The sequence below is a fragment of the Xiphophorus hellerii genome, chromosome 5, assembly GCF_003331165.1.
Source record: "Xiphophorus hellerii strain 12219 chromosome 5, Xiphophorus_hellerii-4.1, whole genome shotgun sequence".
In the NCBI taxonomy this organism is placed as follows: Eukaryota; Metazoa; Chordata; class Actinopteri; order Cyprinodontiformes; family Poeciliidae; genus Xiphophorus; species Xiphophorus hellerii.
The window spans coordinates 16,938,317-16,953,975 of record NC_045676.1 but is presented as its reverse complement, the minus strand read 5'-3'; the positions used below and the strand labels follow the sequence as shown (position 1 = coordinate 16,953,975).

At 39.2% G+C, this 15,659-nt stretch overlaps 1 protein-coding gene across 12 annotated transcripts in view; it reads left to right on the top strand.

Annotated features, from left to right (window-relative positions):
• Positions 1–102: 102 nt before the first annotated feature.
• The window catches only part of rims1b (regulating synaptic membrane exocytosis 1b), a 70,354-nt gene continuing 54,797 nt past the window's right edge, over positions 103–15,659 (top strand). For 4 of the 12 annotated variants that reach the window (XM_032562662.1, XM_032562666.1, XM_032562664.1 and 1 more), the window contains exon 1: positions 106–683. In XM_032562662.1, coding sequence (XP_032418553.1) covers positions 517–683 — 167 coding nt within the window. In that variant the 5' untranslated portion in view covers positions 106–516. Of the gene's footprint in view, positions 684–15,659 lie in introns of all 12 variants that reach the window. The other 8 variants (XM_032562670.1, XM_032562669.1, XM_032562667.1 and 5 more) reach the window with 4 other exon arrangements.

The window sequence follows — 15,659 nt, the reverse complement described above, 5'->3', positions numbered from 1 at the left end:
CATGACGGTGACGAGCCAGTCCTCACATGATTAGACGCTCCTCCGCAAAAAAAAAAAAAAAAAAAAAAAAAAAAAAACACCAGAAAGGGAGGAAGGAGGGCTCCATTCCCAGTGTGGCAGCGGAGAGGCACCGAGGACTCCGCCTTTACCGCCCCAACGTCCAAGCACCAGTCCGGGGTGGGGAAGAGGGAAGAGACACGCCGCAGGCCTGACGAAGAAATTCGAAACGCGAACGTGAGGAGAGACTAAAAAAAAAAAAAAAATACGGAGATGGGCTCGCCGTGAAGGAGTAAAGACGGGGAGGTGGGGGAAACACCCAGAGGGGGCGCATCACAAAAGCACAACTAGAGGTGCCTGCAACCATGAGCGGCTGCTCGCCTAAGCCGCGGCTGCCGCTGCTACTCCGCCCGGGGAACACGTCGTGAGGTGCGCCTCGGGAACCTGTTAGCCGAAACGACACGCCGAGGAGAACCAGGAGGAGGTGGTGGTGGAGGTGGGGTGGTGGTGGTCGAAAAGATGTCCGCCTCGGTGGGGCCCCACGGCGGCCCTCGCCCACCCACCGTGCCGCCGTCCATGCCGGATCTGCCGGACCTTAGCCACCTCACCGAGGAGGAGCGCAAGATCATCATGGACGTGATGGCTCGGCAGAAGAAAGAGGAAGAGAAAGAACAAGAAATGCTGAAGTAAGGCCAACACTTTAAAACTGTTTCTCAAGTCATAAGGCATAGCTTAAGAAATAGAGGTTAGAGGTAATCTCATACAACCATCGACCATCATTTTTGCGCCTCTACAGCCTTAATAAAGATGTGAGACGCGAAACTATCATAAGATTTACAGCTTTTTCGTCCCTAAATCAAATCAATAAGCGGTCACGGTGGGTGACGATGGCCTGAAACGGGGTCAGTATCCGTTACAGGTGCTGGTCCGAGGGTGGGGTGTGACAGAGGGGGAAGGAGATGGAAGGATGAATCATAGCCTTGTATATCTTTCACCCATTCATTTTTATCAATGGAGGACTGCACCCCAACCCTCAGCTTACACATCTACCTTCAACTCCGCGGTGATTTCCCATTTTACGCACGGCCAAATGGCGTGCGCCGTATCGGTGTGGGCTGCTGGGAGCATCATACACGCACACACTCGCACCGTGAGTGTGTCCATGCGTGCGCGCGCGTGTGCAAGGAAAAGTGATACTGCCAAGCCACTAGCGAAAAAAAAAAAAAAAAGCTGCTTTACGATGAGTACGACGGTGCGCTGTGCGAGCATTTGTGCGTTCCTCTTCCCAGAGATGAAGATGGGGTGTGGTTGGCATATCCAGCAGGCCTGAACCGGACCGACTGGAACAGAGTGTAAAATCATTGTAGTATATTTGCAAACCCTACGTGCAGTGATCAGATTGCAGTCTGTCGAAGGAACCTCTCTGAAAAAAACAAAAAAAAACAAAAAACAAAAACCTGTATACAGTCGAACCCCATTGATAGGACTGGATGTGCTTCAGCTGCCTCAGAGAATGTGTTTGCACCAACCCAGGCAGTCCTAGGCATCAGAGCTCGCACTATAAGTCCAGCTCATACACCTCCAAGAGTGAGGGTCTATTGCCAGAACTGTTTATCAGGCATGCAGCATCCTCAGGTTTTTGCTCTGGTTCTAATGGCTGGCTTCATTTCCTGACTGCAGCCTAAAGGGGAGCTCTGTGAGGGCCCCTTGAGAGGAAAGGATGTATTTAATGTTCCATGAGGCTCAGGCAGGTTCATAATGGCTTCATCATCTGGCTAATCATTAATGGAGCCAGGGCACCATGAACAGGGGACAGATGGGATTTGTACAGAAATTTGCAGATAATTGCGAGGCAGTCTCCGATGTTTATTACAGTACACATTCAGATGCTGATATTAAATGAATCTCATTGCTTCTCCTCTTGATTGACTGTGACAGTTCAGTGCCTCATAAAGTGTTGTGTAATTTTTCCACTTTCCTCTCAATCACCATAAGTTTGTGTGGATTTTAATAGTGTTTTATTCCATAAAGTAACACAAAGATAATTACAAGGGATGGTTTTCAGTATTTTTCTTTTCAAATCAAAATCTGGATTTTTGGATATGTGTTGTATATGTGTTGCCCATCTCTTAGGCAATGCTTTATAGAACCACCTTTTGCTGCAACTGCAAGTTTTTTGATTGCATGCCGCTACCTGCTTTGCCCATGAAGAGGCAGAAAATTGTTGTTGCCCACAATAGCTCAAGCTCTGTCAGAGTGGGTAGCGGGGGTCTGGAACATCAATTTTCGGTTCTATTGTCGCTCTGTATGTGCTTAGGGGAGTTGTCCTGCTGAAAGGTGGACCTCCAATCTTTTGCCACTTCTAACAGGTTTTCTTTTATGGCAGCTTTTTATTTAACTCATGTACATACATCTTCCCATCAGCTTTGGCCAGCTTCCCTGTTTCTACTGAAGAAAATTATCGCAACACTACTGTGATGGCACCAGCATGTTGAAATGGCATGTTCAGGAAGATATTCAGTGTTAGTTTTCAGTCACATGTATCATTTTGAATGTAGGTCAATTTTAGATTTAATTTTAATTACTCAGTGGACTGTGTCTACTAATTATTTTACTTCTGAATTCAAGTTATTACACTGGATTTTATTTAGTGGTATTATATTAAGGAGGGGGAGACATATACAATTACAAAAGCACACCACGGTTTTTAATAAAAAATATTTAAAACCATCATATTATTTCCATTTCACAATCATGAACTGTGTTGGTCTATGCTAGAAAACATGTATAACATGCAATGATATTTGTGATTTTAAAATGGCAAAGTGTAAGAAAACTTCTTATGAGTGCTTTTCCAAAGCATATTTATTTACTTATTACTTATTTATTCATAGGAGTTTGTCAGTTCAGTATTAGCCAAGTGTCTGAGTCCTATGGTTGCAAGACAACTCCAAATCATCAACCCTCCTCTACTTTGTAGATTATGGTGAAACATAATTTACACTCCACTTTGGTTTCAAATGTTACAAATATTGTTTTGCGTCCACATACAGCCTTGATATGTAACTCTTTTAAATCTTTTTGTACAGTGATGGGCCGCAGTTTGTTTGGGAATGACTAAACAATGTCCTTGAATAATAATTCAACTTTAAACTGATTGCTGATGTGTTTCTTTAATGGCATTGCATTACCATGCACCTGGATGCTCCAGAGTAGCAACCTTACAAAAATCCACCATTTTATCAGTTCATGCTCACTGATTAAAGCTTTCTCATTCATTTATGTAGTTGATATCAATCTTCCCAAATAAATTTTCAGTTTAAACTAATAGGTAAGCTGTGCATCAAGTCTCTGAAAGTACAGTGCTTTGACAAAGTGGTTATTCCTTTACATGTTTTCTGCCACACTGAAATGGTCCAGATCATCAAATAAAATTTGAAAAGATAACCCAAAAGAACAGTTTACAAGTTATAATTTTACTTACTGATGGGAGTCGGGGGGGGGAACAACTTATTCAGTTTATTACTATGTGACAACATTTTGATTGATAGCTCATGTGCATTAAAGTATACTTAATAATAAAAACAAATACAAAGCAATGAAAGATGGTAAGGAATCCTATATAAAAGTTAAAGCCTATAAAAATATCTGTGGTAATGTCTGCAGTCGTCATGCGTTATTTATAGATATTTGAGTACAGCTAAAACAAACAGTGCTTTATTTTTATGATAATTTCTATGAAACTAAAAGAAGAAGAAGTCTAAGAGCTCTGATCTACGTGGATTAAGGAATATCCAGTGTTGTCTACTCAGACACAGTTCCACCTGCCAGCCCTGTCCAGTCTGTCTGCAGAGCTGTCTGAGCCTGCAGCACCTGGCACTGATAAGGTTAAACTGATACTGACTTCTATCACTCCCAGCTTCAAGCAAACAGCCTGATCTTGAACACCTGCTACAGCTATTGAGAAAGCAACACCTGAGCATTCTTTCACCGTTCCAGACCTCCAAAAAACCCCTAAATATCAATAACAAAAAATGTGACAAAAAAGTGACCTTAATTTATAAAGATGTCTCATTGAGATCCATGATCTCATTTACAAGAGAAACCTGTTTTGATAAAACAACAGAATTGTATTTACATGTTTTACAATTACATGATATACAATTCATGTTAGCAAAATCTAATCATAATGAAATATTTTTATGCTCAGGAGACTGAGTGCTTCACGATGTTTTGGTTGAGCCTGCAACCAGAAGCTGAATGAAGCTCATGCTTTTTTTGTACTTAGCCTTTTAAGCTTCAATGCAAACATTTTCCTAGAAGCAAATCATCCAAAGTTTTGACCAACTTTCAGTTGTAGGGTACACCAGAATTTAAAAGTCCTATTTTAAAACCAAATAAATTTCAATTATCTGCCAAAAAAATATATTCTAAGAATATGTGTAGCGCACAGTGCCACTGCACAATTGCTGAGAGCTGTCAGTCTCTGTTGTGTATTGATGTATTTGCACGCTAGGCTAACAGAAAAAAACCCCTAATAAAACCCTCCAAACATTTCAAGCACAGGGTGTTTGTGTTAGTATTTTATTTTATGTAGGAGAAAAAAATAGGTTCAAATTTCTAATTTTTTAGCTTATACACTTTCTGACCTGTCCTAAACTTAGCTGAATTAAATAATTTTTTTAACCTATTTGATCAATGCAATACTTCATTCAACCACATTTCGACATAGCTGGACGTCTTCGTGCAGACATCTTTTCATCTTTCACTTTCCAACATTTCATTTTGTTTAGATGGCAGCAAACATTTCTCTGCTGTCTTTTATGTAAAATGATGCTCTTAAGGTATGACTCATCTATAAGAGTACCACCCATTTTTCTTTTTACAGTAATCCTGCTTTAAAAAATATTTTACACAAGCATAATTTGAACTCTTGGTTCATTTTCACTAGTGTTGCTTTTTGATGATATTAGTTTCCTGTACCGCATTGAACTCTTTTTTTTTTTTTAAAAAACAACAAAAAACAAAAACAATGCCATCTTTCAGACGACATACTGGCCTGGAGGTGTTTTAGTTGATTCTTATTGTTTCAAGGATTGAGTAAAGAATTAAGCCTTAAACTTTAAAATAACTTTGTAATAAAGCAATTTAAAGTTGGTGCTGTGAGTGCATGAGGTAGTTGACACTGACATTATACATGACATTATTTATATTGAACACATTCAGAGAGTGTTCGTTAGTCAGTGCAATTTCTGATGGAAATATAATTTCTAACAGAGCTGCTACTGTTGCCTGAAGCAGTCCTGTTTGTTTTCTATTGTTAACTTATTAGCACTGTCCTGATCTGTTTTTGTCTTTGTTGTGTAGATGGTTTGGCCATTAGTTTAATATCACCACACATTCAATCTTAGCTCTAAAAGCGTTTTGGTGGAGGAACATAAATCAGGAGACAGTTTAATGTTTTCTGATCCTGCTTAAGTGTTCAAGAGGTCATAGGAGAAATAAGGAGGCTCACACAACAAATGAGAAGTAGTGCTCTTGTCGTTCTCAGAGTTTATAAATGTGAAAATTATTGGTGACAATGCTAGTTTAATTCACTAAAAGGAGCACGCTGTTTAGACGTTGCAGACTCCTCGACAGCAGATGGTGAGAAAAAGACATCAAAACACACGGCGCAGATGGAGGGAGACGGCGGCAGGATTTAGAGGTTTTTAGCATTAGAGTGGTTGTATGACAGGGAGCAAAAATGGAAGACTATAAGAATGAAGAAAGCTCATGGAAGAAATCCTATTCCAACGGAGATGGCTATCTCTGTTTGCTTCCTGATGCCTCTGCCTTAAGGGGTGCATGGAGAGGTCAGTAAAGGTCTCGTTCATGTGAGCTGTCTAACACAGACACTGTTTTACAAAAGGTTACATATCTGCCTGTGAGTTATGTTTTTCTTTGAAGCTACCATTATCAGTATTTAGACTTATAGGTCAGAAAACTTGTACTGAGAGTGTTGAACCTGTGGCTTTCAATGAGCATATTAAACCTGCCTCTCATACTTTATAAAGTGCTTGTGTTTTGTTGTAAAGCTCATGTTCTAACACTACATTAACTATGTTTTAAACATTGTTAGTAGGCCACAGTGGTCTAACTGTCACAAGCCTCTTTGGGTTTTTGCTCCATTAAAACAAATTCAATGTCAGGCCAGTAGATGGCTGTAACATCAACATTAATGACCGGCTAACTTTTTACCTTCGGTACAGACCATCAAGCTACCATATTATGCTTTTCTGACTGTTTTTTTTTTATCTTTTAGCTAAATAAAATAAATAGATAAATAAATAAATTTATAAGTTTGTAATTGTAATTTAATATAAATGAAAAAAATCAAGGGATGTGTGTTCCAGAAAACTAAGTGCAGTGTCTCTCTGAATGCATCACGGTTATAGATGGTGGTGGGAGGCTGTTCTTCATCGGGGTCAAGACATTTTTGACTCTCTTTTCTTAGATAACCCTCTCTCTATAAAAGCCTGTCCGTTCTTAGCCTTGATTTTATGACTTCTCTGATCCCTTATGTCAGAAAGTTTCTTTGTGTTGACTACATGAGCAAAATAAAGCCCGGGATGTATGATGCTAGCTTTTTAGAAAATGAAAGAAAGAACTTTATAGCACACTTGAGAGTTTCTTTTTTTCATAGAGAAAAATGCAAATGTTGAATTATGGATTAGTGCTCAAAATAGCGCTCACATGGAAGCAGTTCCTGAAATATTTAGGTATTCATTTCACAGGCTGCTGTTGATGATCTGGATCTTTTCTGTTCTCCCTTCCTATTAACCTGTTTCAGTATTGACCCAAAACTGAATTTAAGTCAGATACATCACAGACTGAGTTATCTTGTCAACATTCAATCCTGCTTCATGTACCCACTCAGACAAATGAGGCTTGTGTACTTTTTTAAATTTCATATCATAACAAGAAAATATACACTGTTTATTTCAAATATCTGACTGAGCCTCTGTGTTTTGCATGAAGTGGCACAAACTATGGCAGATTGCTTTGCTGTTTTTTTGTGCTGTGTAACAAGCTGCTAGTGAGCATGTTGTGCTGTTGGTTGATGCACTGAGTACTGAAACAGCTGCAGAGAGTATGAGGCTTCCAACACCTCAAAAACTTTCTCTGTTAATTCACTCTGCAGGGCCTTACTGTATTCACACAGTTTCCGTACTGTTTGACTTTTTTCACACTTTGTCATAACCACAAACACCTATATGTCTTATTGGGATTTCATGTGACAGACGAGCACAAAGTAGTGTGTGATAGTAATGTGGGTGTAAAATTATGGTTTTCAAATTGTTTTGCGAATAAAAATGTAAAAGTCAGATTGGGCTAAATTAAGAGTACTCTTGGAAGAAAACCTGTTAGAGGTTGCAGAAGACTCGAGACTGAGAACTGAGAGAGGTTCATCTTGCTGCAGGACAATGACCAAAAATAGTTGCAATAAAATTATTTAGCTCAAAACATATTAATATGCCACAATGGCTCAAGTAGAGCCATTGTGGCATATTATTTTTTTATTTTAATTTGTAAATCAAATTAAAAATCTAACACATGACCTGAAAATTGAGCTGTAGCTTGAGTTATTTTGTAAAAAGGAATGGGCACTAGATCAGGCGTGCCCAAATCCAGTCCTTGAGAGTCACTATCTTGCAACTTTCACATGAATCTCACCTGAATTAAAATGAATGCTTGTTACCAGGCCTCTGCAGCGCTGAATGACATGCTGATGAGTGAATTCTGCAATTCGATTCAGCTGAGCTCCCCTGCAATAGATGTTCAAAAACTGGTGGAGATGTAATCCAAAAGATTTACAGCTTCATATGCAGAGAAAGGTGGTGCTTCAAAGTATTGACTAAATGTAAATTGTTCTGTTGAAATAAAAATAATAATCGTTAATTCTAATTCTGACTTACAAAACCCAATGAGGTGCTGCATATAAACTTGTTTCTTTTTAAACCACCAACTAGGGAGTAGGGGGGAAAAAAAATTATGATGTGTTTTATCTTGAGACTGCTCTGTTTTGTTAAATGTTTGTATTTTAATGTTCAGCCTGTTGCATCTGTCTGGGGACAAACAATGGGATTTAGCCTTCGAGTGAAATCGGGTGGATTTCTATTTGTGTCAATCAAACTTTGCACCAATAAAATGTCATAAATGAATACAACAGGAATAGGATTATATTTAAACAGGTGATCCTCAGAATACCTCCTTACAGTGGTATGATATCATGAATTCATTTGGGAAACAGTTGTGTGTTTGTGTGTTGATTCAGCTGCACTTGCTCAAGATCTGGTTTAATCAGCAGCTACAGTGGCTAGGAGAACAAAACGTGACATTAAGCAAGTATGACCTCTAACCCTGACAGACGACAGAAAGACGTGGCGTTTCATAGTGCCTGGCAAGGTGAGACGGAGGGAGTAACCTTTTTAAAGCTCCCAGACCTCCCTACCATGAAAGTTTAATGCTAGTGCATTCTGCTTAGGCTCGCCAGGCTCTTTACATCTGTTTTCCCTTCCAACGTCAGTCTGTGTTAGGACTGAGAGGAAACCGTGAGATTATATTATGAAGGTCTGCCTGGCATCTGCAAACACAAAGTTTTTTTTTTTTTTTAAAATTAACATTTCAATAATTATTTAGTTTAAAACTGCAAGGTTTTCCACAAAAAACATAAGGACTAAAATATGTTGTTAAAATCAAAGCCTCCTTATTGAGCTAAGTGATTGCTGCTGGAAGCGACAAATGAATTCTTTAGTTAAATAAGTTTTGCATTGTTTGTCTGATGGCACCAAACAAGCTGGCCGTGTTCTGCAGCCTCTCACTGGAAGATAACTGTAAATTAAAAAAGTGTTAAAAGGGGGCATTTGAGCTCTACTAACCCGATGCTAATTTCAAATGAAGGCTTCAGATTTTTATACTTCAGATTTTTATACTTCCTTGTTTAACAATGTTATTGTGGTCATAAAAACCTTAAAGGCCAACTGGGACCTTTTAGTCTGCAGGCATTTTTGCAAGTTTTTCCTTAGCTTCATGTTAGTATAATTCAATTTTCACACATTATATAAACAATAAATGGAATCAAAACATAATTGCATTAGAAGAATAAACAAGCTACAGATTTTATTTTTGGGTCATGGTTCCCAGCAAGCAATTTTGAAAAAAAAAGAGAAATAAAACCACACACACATCTACCATAATACTGAACAAACACTTCCCGTATCTGCTTTTGTTTTGGGTTTCTTTTATTCTTTTAAAGTGTTGTCCCAATCAAATAAATTTCACATGAGCTTTATTTTGTTTTCTATGTAAACTATTACATATTACAGAGCCTTGTGAAAGTAGTTATCCCCACTGGCATTTTTTATGTTTCATTACCACACAACCTGGAATTAAAATGAATTTATATAGGGTGGCATTATTTAATTTACAGAACATCCCTACAACTTTGAACACCTCATATTTCTTTGTGGATATTTAGATTTCTCAGCAGAGAAGGTTGGAGGTTGTAGACTTAATAGGTTATTGTTACAATATCTACAATAGATTTCTATATTTCAGTGCTTCTTACTGTAAGCAGAAAAACAACCGGACAGAAGCATGGAAAATAGATCAACTGACGAGAAAGAACAAGTTATCAAGGAAAGGGAAAACAATGGAAAGAGGGTAAGACGGGATATAAATGGAGAGTAAAGGTAACATTAATGCAAGAGGAGCAGAAAAAAAAGAGATACACTCATATGCTGAAGGGCTCATGCCAAAAAAGCACTTCGCTCCATATATACTTCACAACATCAATAAATGTGTTATCAACAGCCAAGCACCGTCTGAGGGAGCGGCTGCTGCAGTCAACGACTTTGAGTGAAAATCTCCGTCATTATGCATCTATGCTCTATAAACAGGATCTCTTCATTTTTACTGGAGATCCCAATCCCCAAAAGATAAACACCTTAGTTATTGTCACGGTCTTTGACAGGAAATTTAGCAATACTGCAGTAGTTTTTATGTAAAATTGACCTTTTCTTAGCATTACACCATATTACATGTTATTCCTTCATCAAAAACATACCTGAAGTGCTGCTATGATTCTTTCATGCATGTTTGAGGGATCCTTGCATCTCCCATGGCAACCGTTTGGGGTGCCTTAATGCTGGTCTCACAAAGCGCTGGAGACAGGTGGATGCTAAGAACTGATGAGTAAATGCATGGAGACAAATACAGGACAATCCTTTGAGAAACCTGATTAGAGGCTTTGAAAGACTTGTGAATAGGGTTACAATAAATTGTTTTAATGTGTGATTGTAACATAACCCGATGTGAAAAGTTTCAAAGCCCTTTTGCATCTGATAGATACATGACTGGATTTGTACAGGTAAGAAAAGCGAATTATTGAAATGTAAAATCCAGATTCTTTTCAGTAAAATAAATATGCAGATTCCAAAATTAGCTTCTTCCATCCCTTTAAGATGAGCACTGAACCAGTGAGTCTGCATGATGCCTTCAGTCTGAGGAGGTGTGAGTGTTCAGAGTGGATGCTGGATGAAAGGACATCTGGGAAACAAAGCCTTTCCATTCACCAGGGATGGACCAGATTGTTTGAGAAATGGCTGCCCTACAGATAAATTCACACTGTCCATCTGGGTGCTGTCTTTCTGCAAGCACTGGGATGTACCGTTTTATAGCCTCCTGACAGTGAAGAAAGACAAATATGATCAAGTTGTCATGGAGAATGTTTCAGTAGCCAAACAACAAACCCCAAGAACATGTGCATTTGCTTAAGCATTCATCCACTATTTTTTTTTTCTTAGCTCATTACTTCTTTGCAGCAGTTGAAAAGGTTTTTTTCCTGTCTCACAGTGTACTCAGGTTTACGTTTTAATTTCTGGTAAAACTCTTAACACTCCTCCTGCTTTCATGAAGTCAGTTTCCTGAAAGGATGGATCTGCTTTTTCTCCTTGTTTCCATCCTCCTGCCTCTCCAGCCTCTTTCCATCATCCACTCCTCTCTTTCAGTGGTATTTTTAGAGAGGCTCCGGATGCATCGGCTTCTCTCCTCCGCTGCTCTCTGGCCCACGCTCGTTTCCGACACTGCTCCTTTATTTCATCCTTTGCTTTCTTCTTATTCTTTCACCTTCTCCCTGCAGACAGCAGTTTGTCAGACAGAAAGACTTATGGGAATTAGTCTGTTACCTCTCCCTTCCCTCTTCCTGATCTCTGTGCTTTCTCTTCTCTTTCATATACCTTTTTATCGCTCTGCCTCCCTCCTGGAGCTTACCCCTCTTCTTCTTGCCGTCATCCAGCATGTGTCAACTTGTCTTGTCTTTTTTGGTATCTGGCTTCATCACAGGTGGAGACATTTTTTTCTTCATCATTCACTCTTGCGTCTCCCAGAGTGTTCAGGGTATTGATCCAGAAAACTTGTTCTGTTCTCTGCACTCCTTGAAAAGTTCAGTTTCTTTCTTGACTGGTATTTGCTAAACCCAGCTTCCTGCCCGCAGAACTCCATAGCCGATGGTGTTTATGAGTTTTTAATACAGTCAGTGTTCTGGATTGCATGCGTTAGGCAATTTGCATCTTTTTTTAACCTCCTTAATAACACATCAGCAGCAGCTTCTAAATATAGAGCAGATGTGAAGACATTATATCTAGGTTTACCTCTGCATCTTGAGACACTATCAGAAACTTTATCTATTGCTTTCTTAGATTAAATAAAAGTAATCTGGACATTAAAAAAACTTTGAAGGCAGCCTAAAAATCTGACTCTGTTACCCCAGTTCTGTCAAATGGACAGAAATCTCCAGTATTTAGTAAATAGAAATTATGTTGGTAACCTTACTGGGTTTGGCTCATATCCATTTTTCAATACTATTAACTTTTCTTTAAAAATACTGTGAATTATGTTTATATTATGACTTCACGTAGCTTGCAACATTTTAAGGCATTTTTACTGATTTTGAAGCTTGAATAAAGACTTGATTAAACATCTATTTATGTCAGAAAGCTCTATAGACTTTCCCTTTATTCATTGTGTTGTTAGAAATCAACCTGTCAGGTTTGAAGACCAGTGTTGCCACCTTGGCAACGTTGTCATTATATTTAGCAACAGATACAATAGGACTCTGGAATAAGAGTATTTTTGGGATGCGGTATGTAAATGATGATAGTTTCGAGTCAAAAGATTTATGAATACCCAACCGTTTGATTGCAAAGATTGCTTCATACAATCCATGTGAAAAGGATTTAGAAGGCTTTCTGCACACCCCTTTTTGATAGATATGTTGCGCAATATGATTTTCAAATTTTAAACACCATTGTGTTTAAAAAGGTTTAGGTCATGTGAACAGTTGTGAAAAATGAAAGTTTGCTACAAATCAGAAAACAGAAAGCTAGTTATTTGTGTCTTACCACAATCACAATCAGACACCACCAGTCTGAAACTCCCAGACTGGTTGTGTTGGAACGTTTTCTCTTCTGACAGAGAATCTTCTGCGGGGCATCGCTGAAAATCAGCTGATCAGACAGAAATAGTACTGCCACACAAGCTGCCTCCCCTCCCCATCTTTTGGCAGTGTATTATTAGTGGTGCTAATTAACAACTCAACACCAGTGACTGGTGAAGTCAGTTGGGACAGGGGTGGAAACGATGGCGAGAACAAGAGAGGGCAAGGACGTAAGAGGGAGGCAGTATTTCAGCCTGTCGGGCTTAATAGTGCTTGATGTCTCGTCGGACAAACACACACACACGCAAAAGTTTAGGTCACTCTATTGTTGCTTGCTTGCATGCATGTGTGTGTGTGCAGCTCCGTACACACCAGTGTTGACAGGGACACAGCTGGGCTAACCAACATCTGGCTCCATGTCCCTACTGGTCCGTTATTGACTTCACACCCCTCAGACTGCAGCCACATGCCAACACTAGATTTGCGCTCACGTTCTCCTTCATCACTGTGGGGCAGCGCTTTGTGCATCTGATCTGTAGCGGTATTAGTCAGTCTAGTGTGTGGGTTCTCTACATCTGTTTAGCTTCCTCCCACAGGCAACACACACTGCACAGCCAGAGCAAAGTTGCACACGGATATTACATTTCACTTTAATAACAGCATGCATTTGCCAAGTCATTGTTTTCACACGTTGTGTTCAACAAGACAACTTTTATTTCTAGTCTGTGAGATAAATATGTGGCATTCAACTGAAAAATGAGTAATACTGAGAGAGAAAAGTGCAGTGTAGGTGAGAAAAGTGCTAGCATCAAAAACAAAACAGACTGCTCCCACCCTTAAACTCATAGAAAACCAAAGCATCATTTGACTCAATTTCAGCATTCTGACTTCTATGTACAGTAGGTCTCCATCATAATGCCCACATCCTGTCCGATCAATGGGTGCATCTTTAATTATTTGGTATAAATACGGATTAAACTAATAGGCAGTCTGAGCATGCTCAAAGACAAACCATTTCTGCCATTTTAAATTACTGTAGTTTTAGGAAAGATTTGTTTGTGTTTTTTCCCTTTAACTGAAATTATCATAAAAAATATTGTTATATATTTAATCAGGTAATAAATTTGAGATCATCAAGGAGGGATTGATGTTTCTCATGACGTCACTAAAACACTGTAGCATGCTGTCACTTCCTGTGCTTCTAGGCACTGCGTCTGACCCCCGGGGCGGCAGATGGCTCAGGCATGTAATCAATAAACACCCAGCTGAGTGAACACCAAAAGCTTGTCCTTACCTGATGGGACATCTTTGTTACAGAACTGAGCAACATGAAGTCATGACTCGAGAAGGACTAGCTCAAATGTCTGTGAGTCAACACCATCAAACCCCACGTGCGAGGCATTCTCCAAAAGACACTCATGCCTTAAAAAGCCATTAGATAAAGTTTCACCTCCGCAGCTGAATTTAGTTAAAAAATCAGAGCACCGCGTCATCTGTTTTTCTGAATTTTACTACACAACTGAACTGCTTTGGTTCCAAACAAAAAGCTGTGTTAATCAGACTGTTGTCCACATTGATTGTACCGGTTTGGTGAATCTAAATGTTGTCTGGTAGACATCTAGATCTCACGACTTGGAGAAAGTATATTACTTACAAAGTGTGCTGCTTGGATTTCTTTTTGATCACTTTTCTTGCTAAAGTGTGTCTGTGTGAGCTGCTACAAAAAAACAAACAAAAAAAAACAAACTGAAATGTACTAGGGAAGAGCATGTACTGTCCAGGAGGACTGCAGATTTATTTTTAATACCCAAGCCGCCTTGTGCCTCCTTAACACTGCATCTCTGCTGAATATGTGGAAATGCCAGAAAATATGGCACACTAACACCCACCGACATGTGGTGCCTGACGCCACTGCGTTGCCATGATAACCGACCATGCACCCTGTGTTTCTGACAGCTGTTCCCATGGCGCCCGGAACTGGCTCAGCCCCCTGGCCTCCCATTGGCAGGATACATCTGTTCTCGGGGGGTCAGAGGTCAGGTGTATGACGTTCCTGCTCTGTCAGTGTCATGTTGTTTTTCATTCCAAGGTACAGCTGCAGGTTTTTCCAATCCGCACTAATCATCCATGAGTTAAATTAGAGCCTGTCTGAAGCATCTTTTGGGAAAAACAGGGTGGCAGTTTGAAGTTATACTGCCTATGGTTTATTTGATCTTAGAATATAATCCTATAATATAGTTATATTATAGTACAGTAAATCTATTAACATGTTTAAGATAGCAACAAGGCAGTTGCTCTTCATTACAATTTCGTCGATTTAGAATTTTTATTTGCTTATTTTTTCTCCTTCCTTTAAAGATATTTAAAGGGATTTATACAGTAATTAAAATCTATTCAATTTACTCATTCACCCATTGTCCACAGTAAAAGTAACTTCAAGGCATTTACAAGACCAATAATTCTGGTTTATATTAAAAAAAACATATGTCAGTCAGTTATTTTAAGCAATGTGACCCTTTACTTTCAGTAACATGTTTGAGGAATTTCTTACATGTCCAGATTTCAAATCAATCCAGATCATCCCGATGAGATCAAGCTGTGGGCTTTGATTCTGTTTAGAACCAGTCCTTGGTGGATGTACTGATTTGTTTTAGGTCATTGTTTTGTTATGGAGGATGTGGTACTACTTTCTTCTCCATACAGTTGAAAAAACTCCAATCACTCTCGTTATTTTTCCTGCCATCTCAATAAACAGACTTTAAACAACAGGAATGTTATGATGTAAAAGTTGGCATTATGCAAAATCATCAACTTTTCTGAGCTTTATGTCATGTTAAAATGTTATTCCCTCATCAAAAACAAACCTGGAGTGGTGCTTTGATTATTTCATACATGTTTGAGAAATACTTAGATCTGGCCGCCATTCGGGGTGCCTAACTGGCGCCTATTTGCCCAAAGTTTCTCCTTGGAGCTCGAGTCCCCAGTCGAGCTTTCGCACCACCTCTCTCCTCCCGACACGTCCACTTAGCCCCACCAGACTAGTGGCAACAACAATTAGCAAACACTTTGTGAAACTGCAAGTCTGGTGAGCTTATCTAACAAAATACAACGCTCCTTAGAATGGTTGCAAACGGCATAATGACGGAGTATGAGGAGTTGTAATGATGTGCTGATTGGTGAGTGT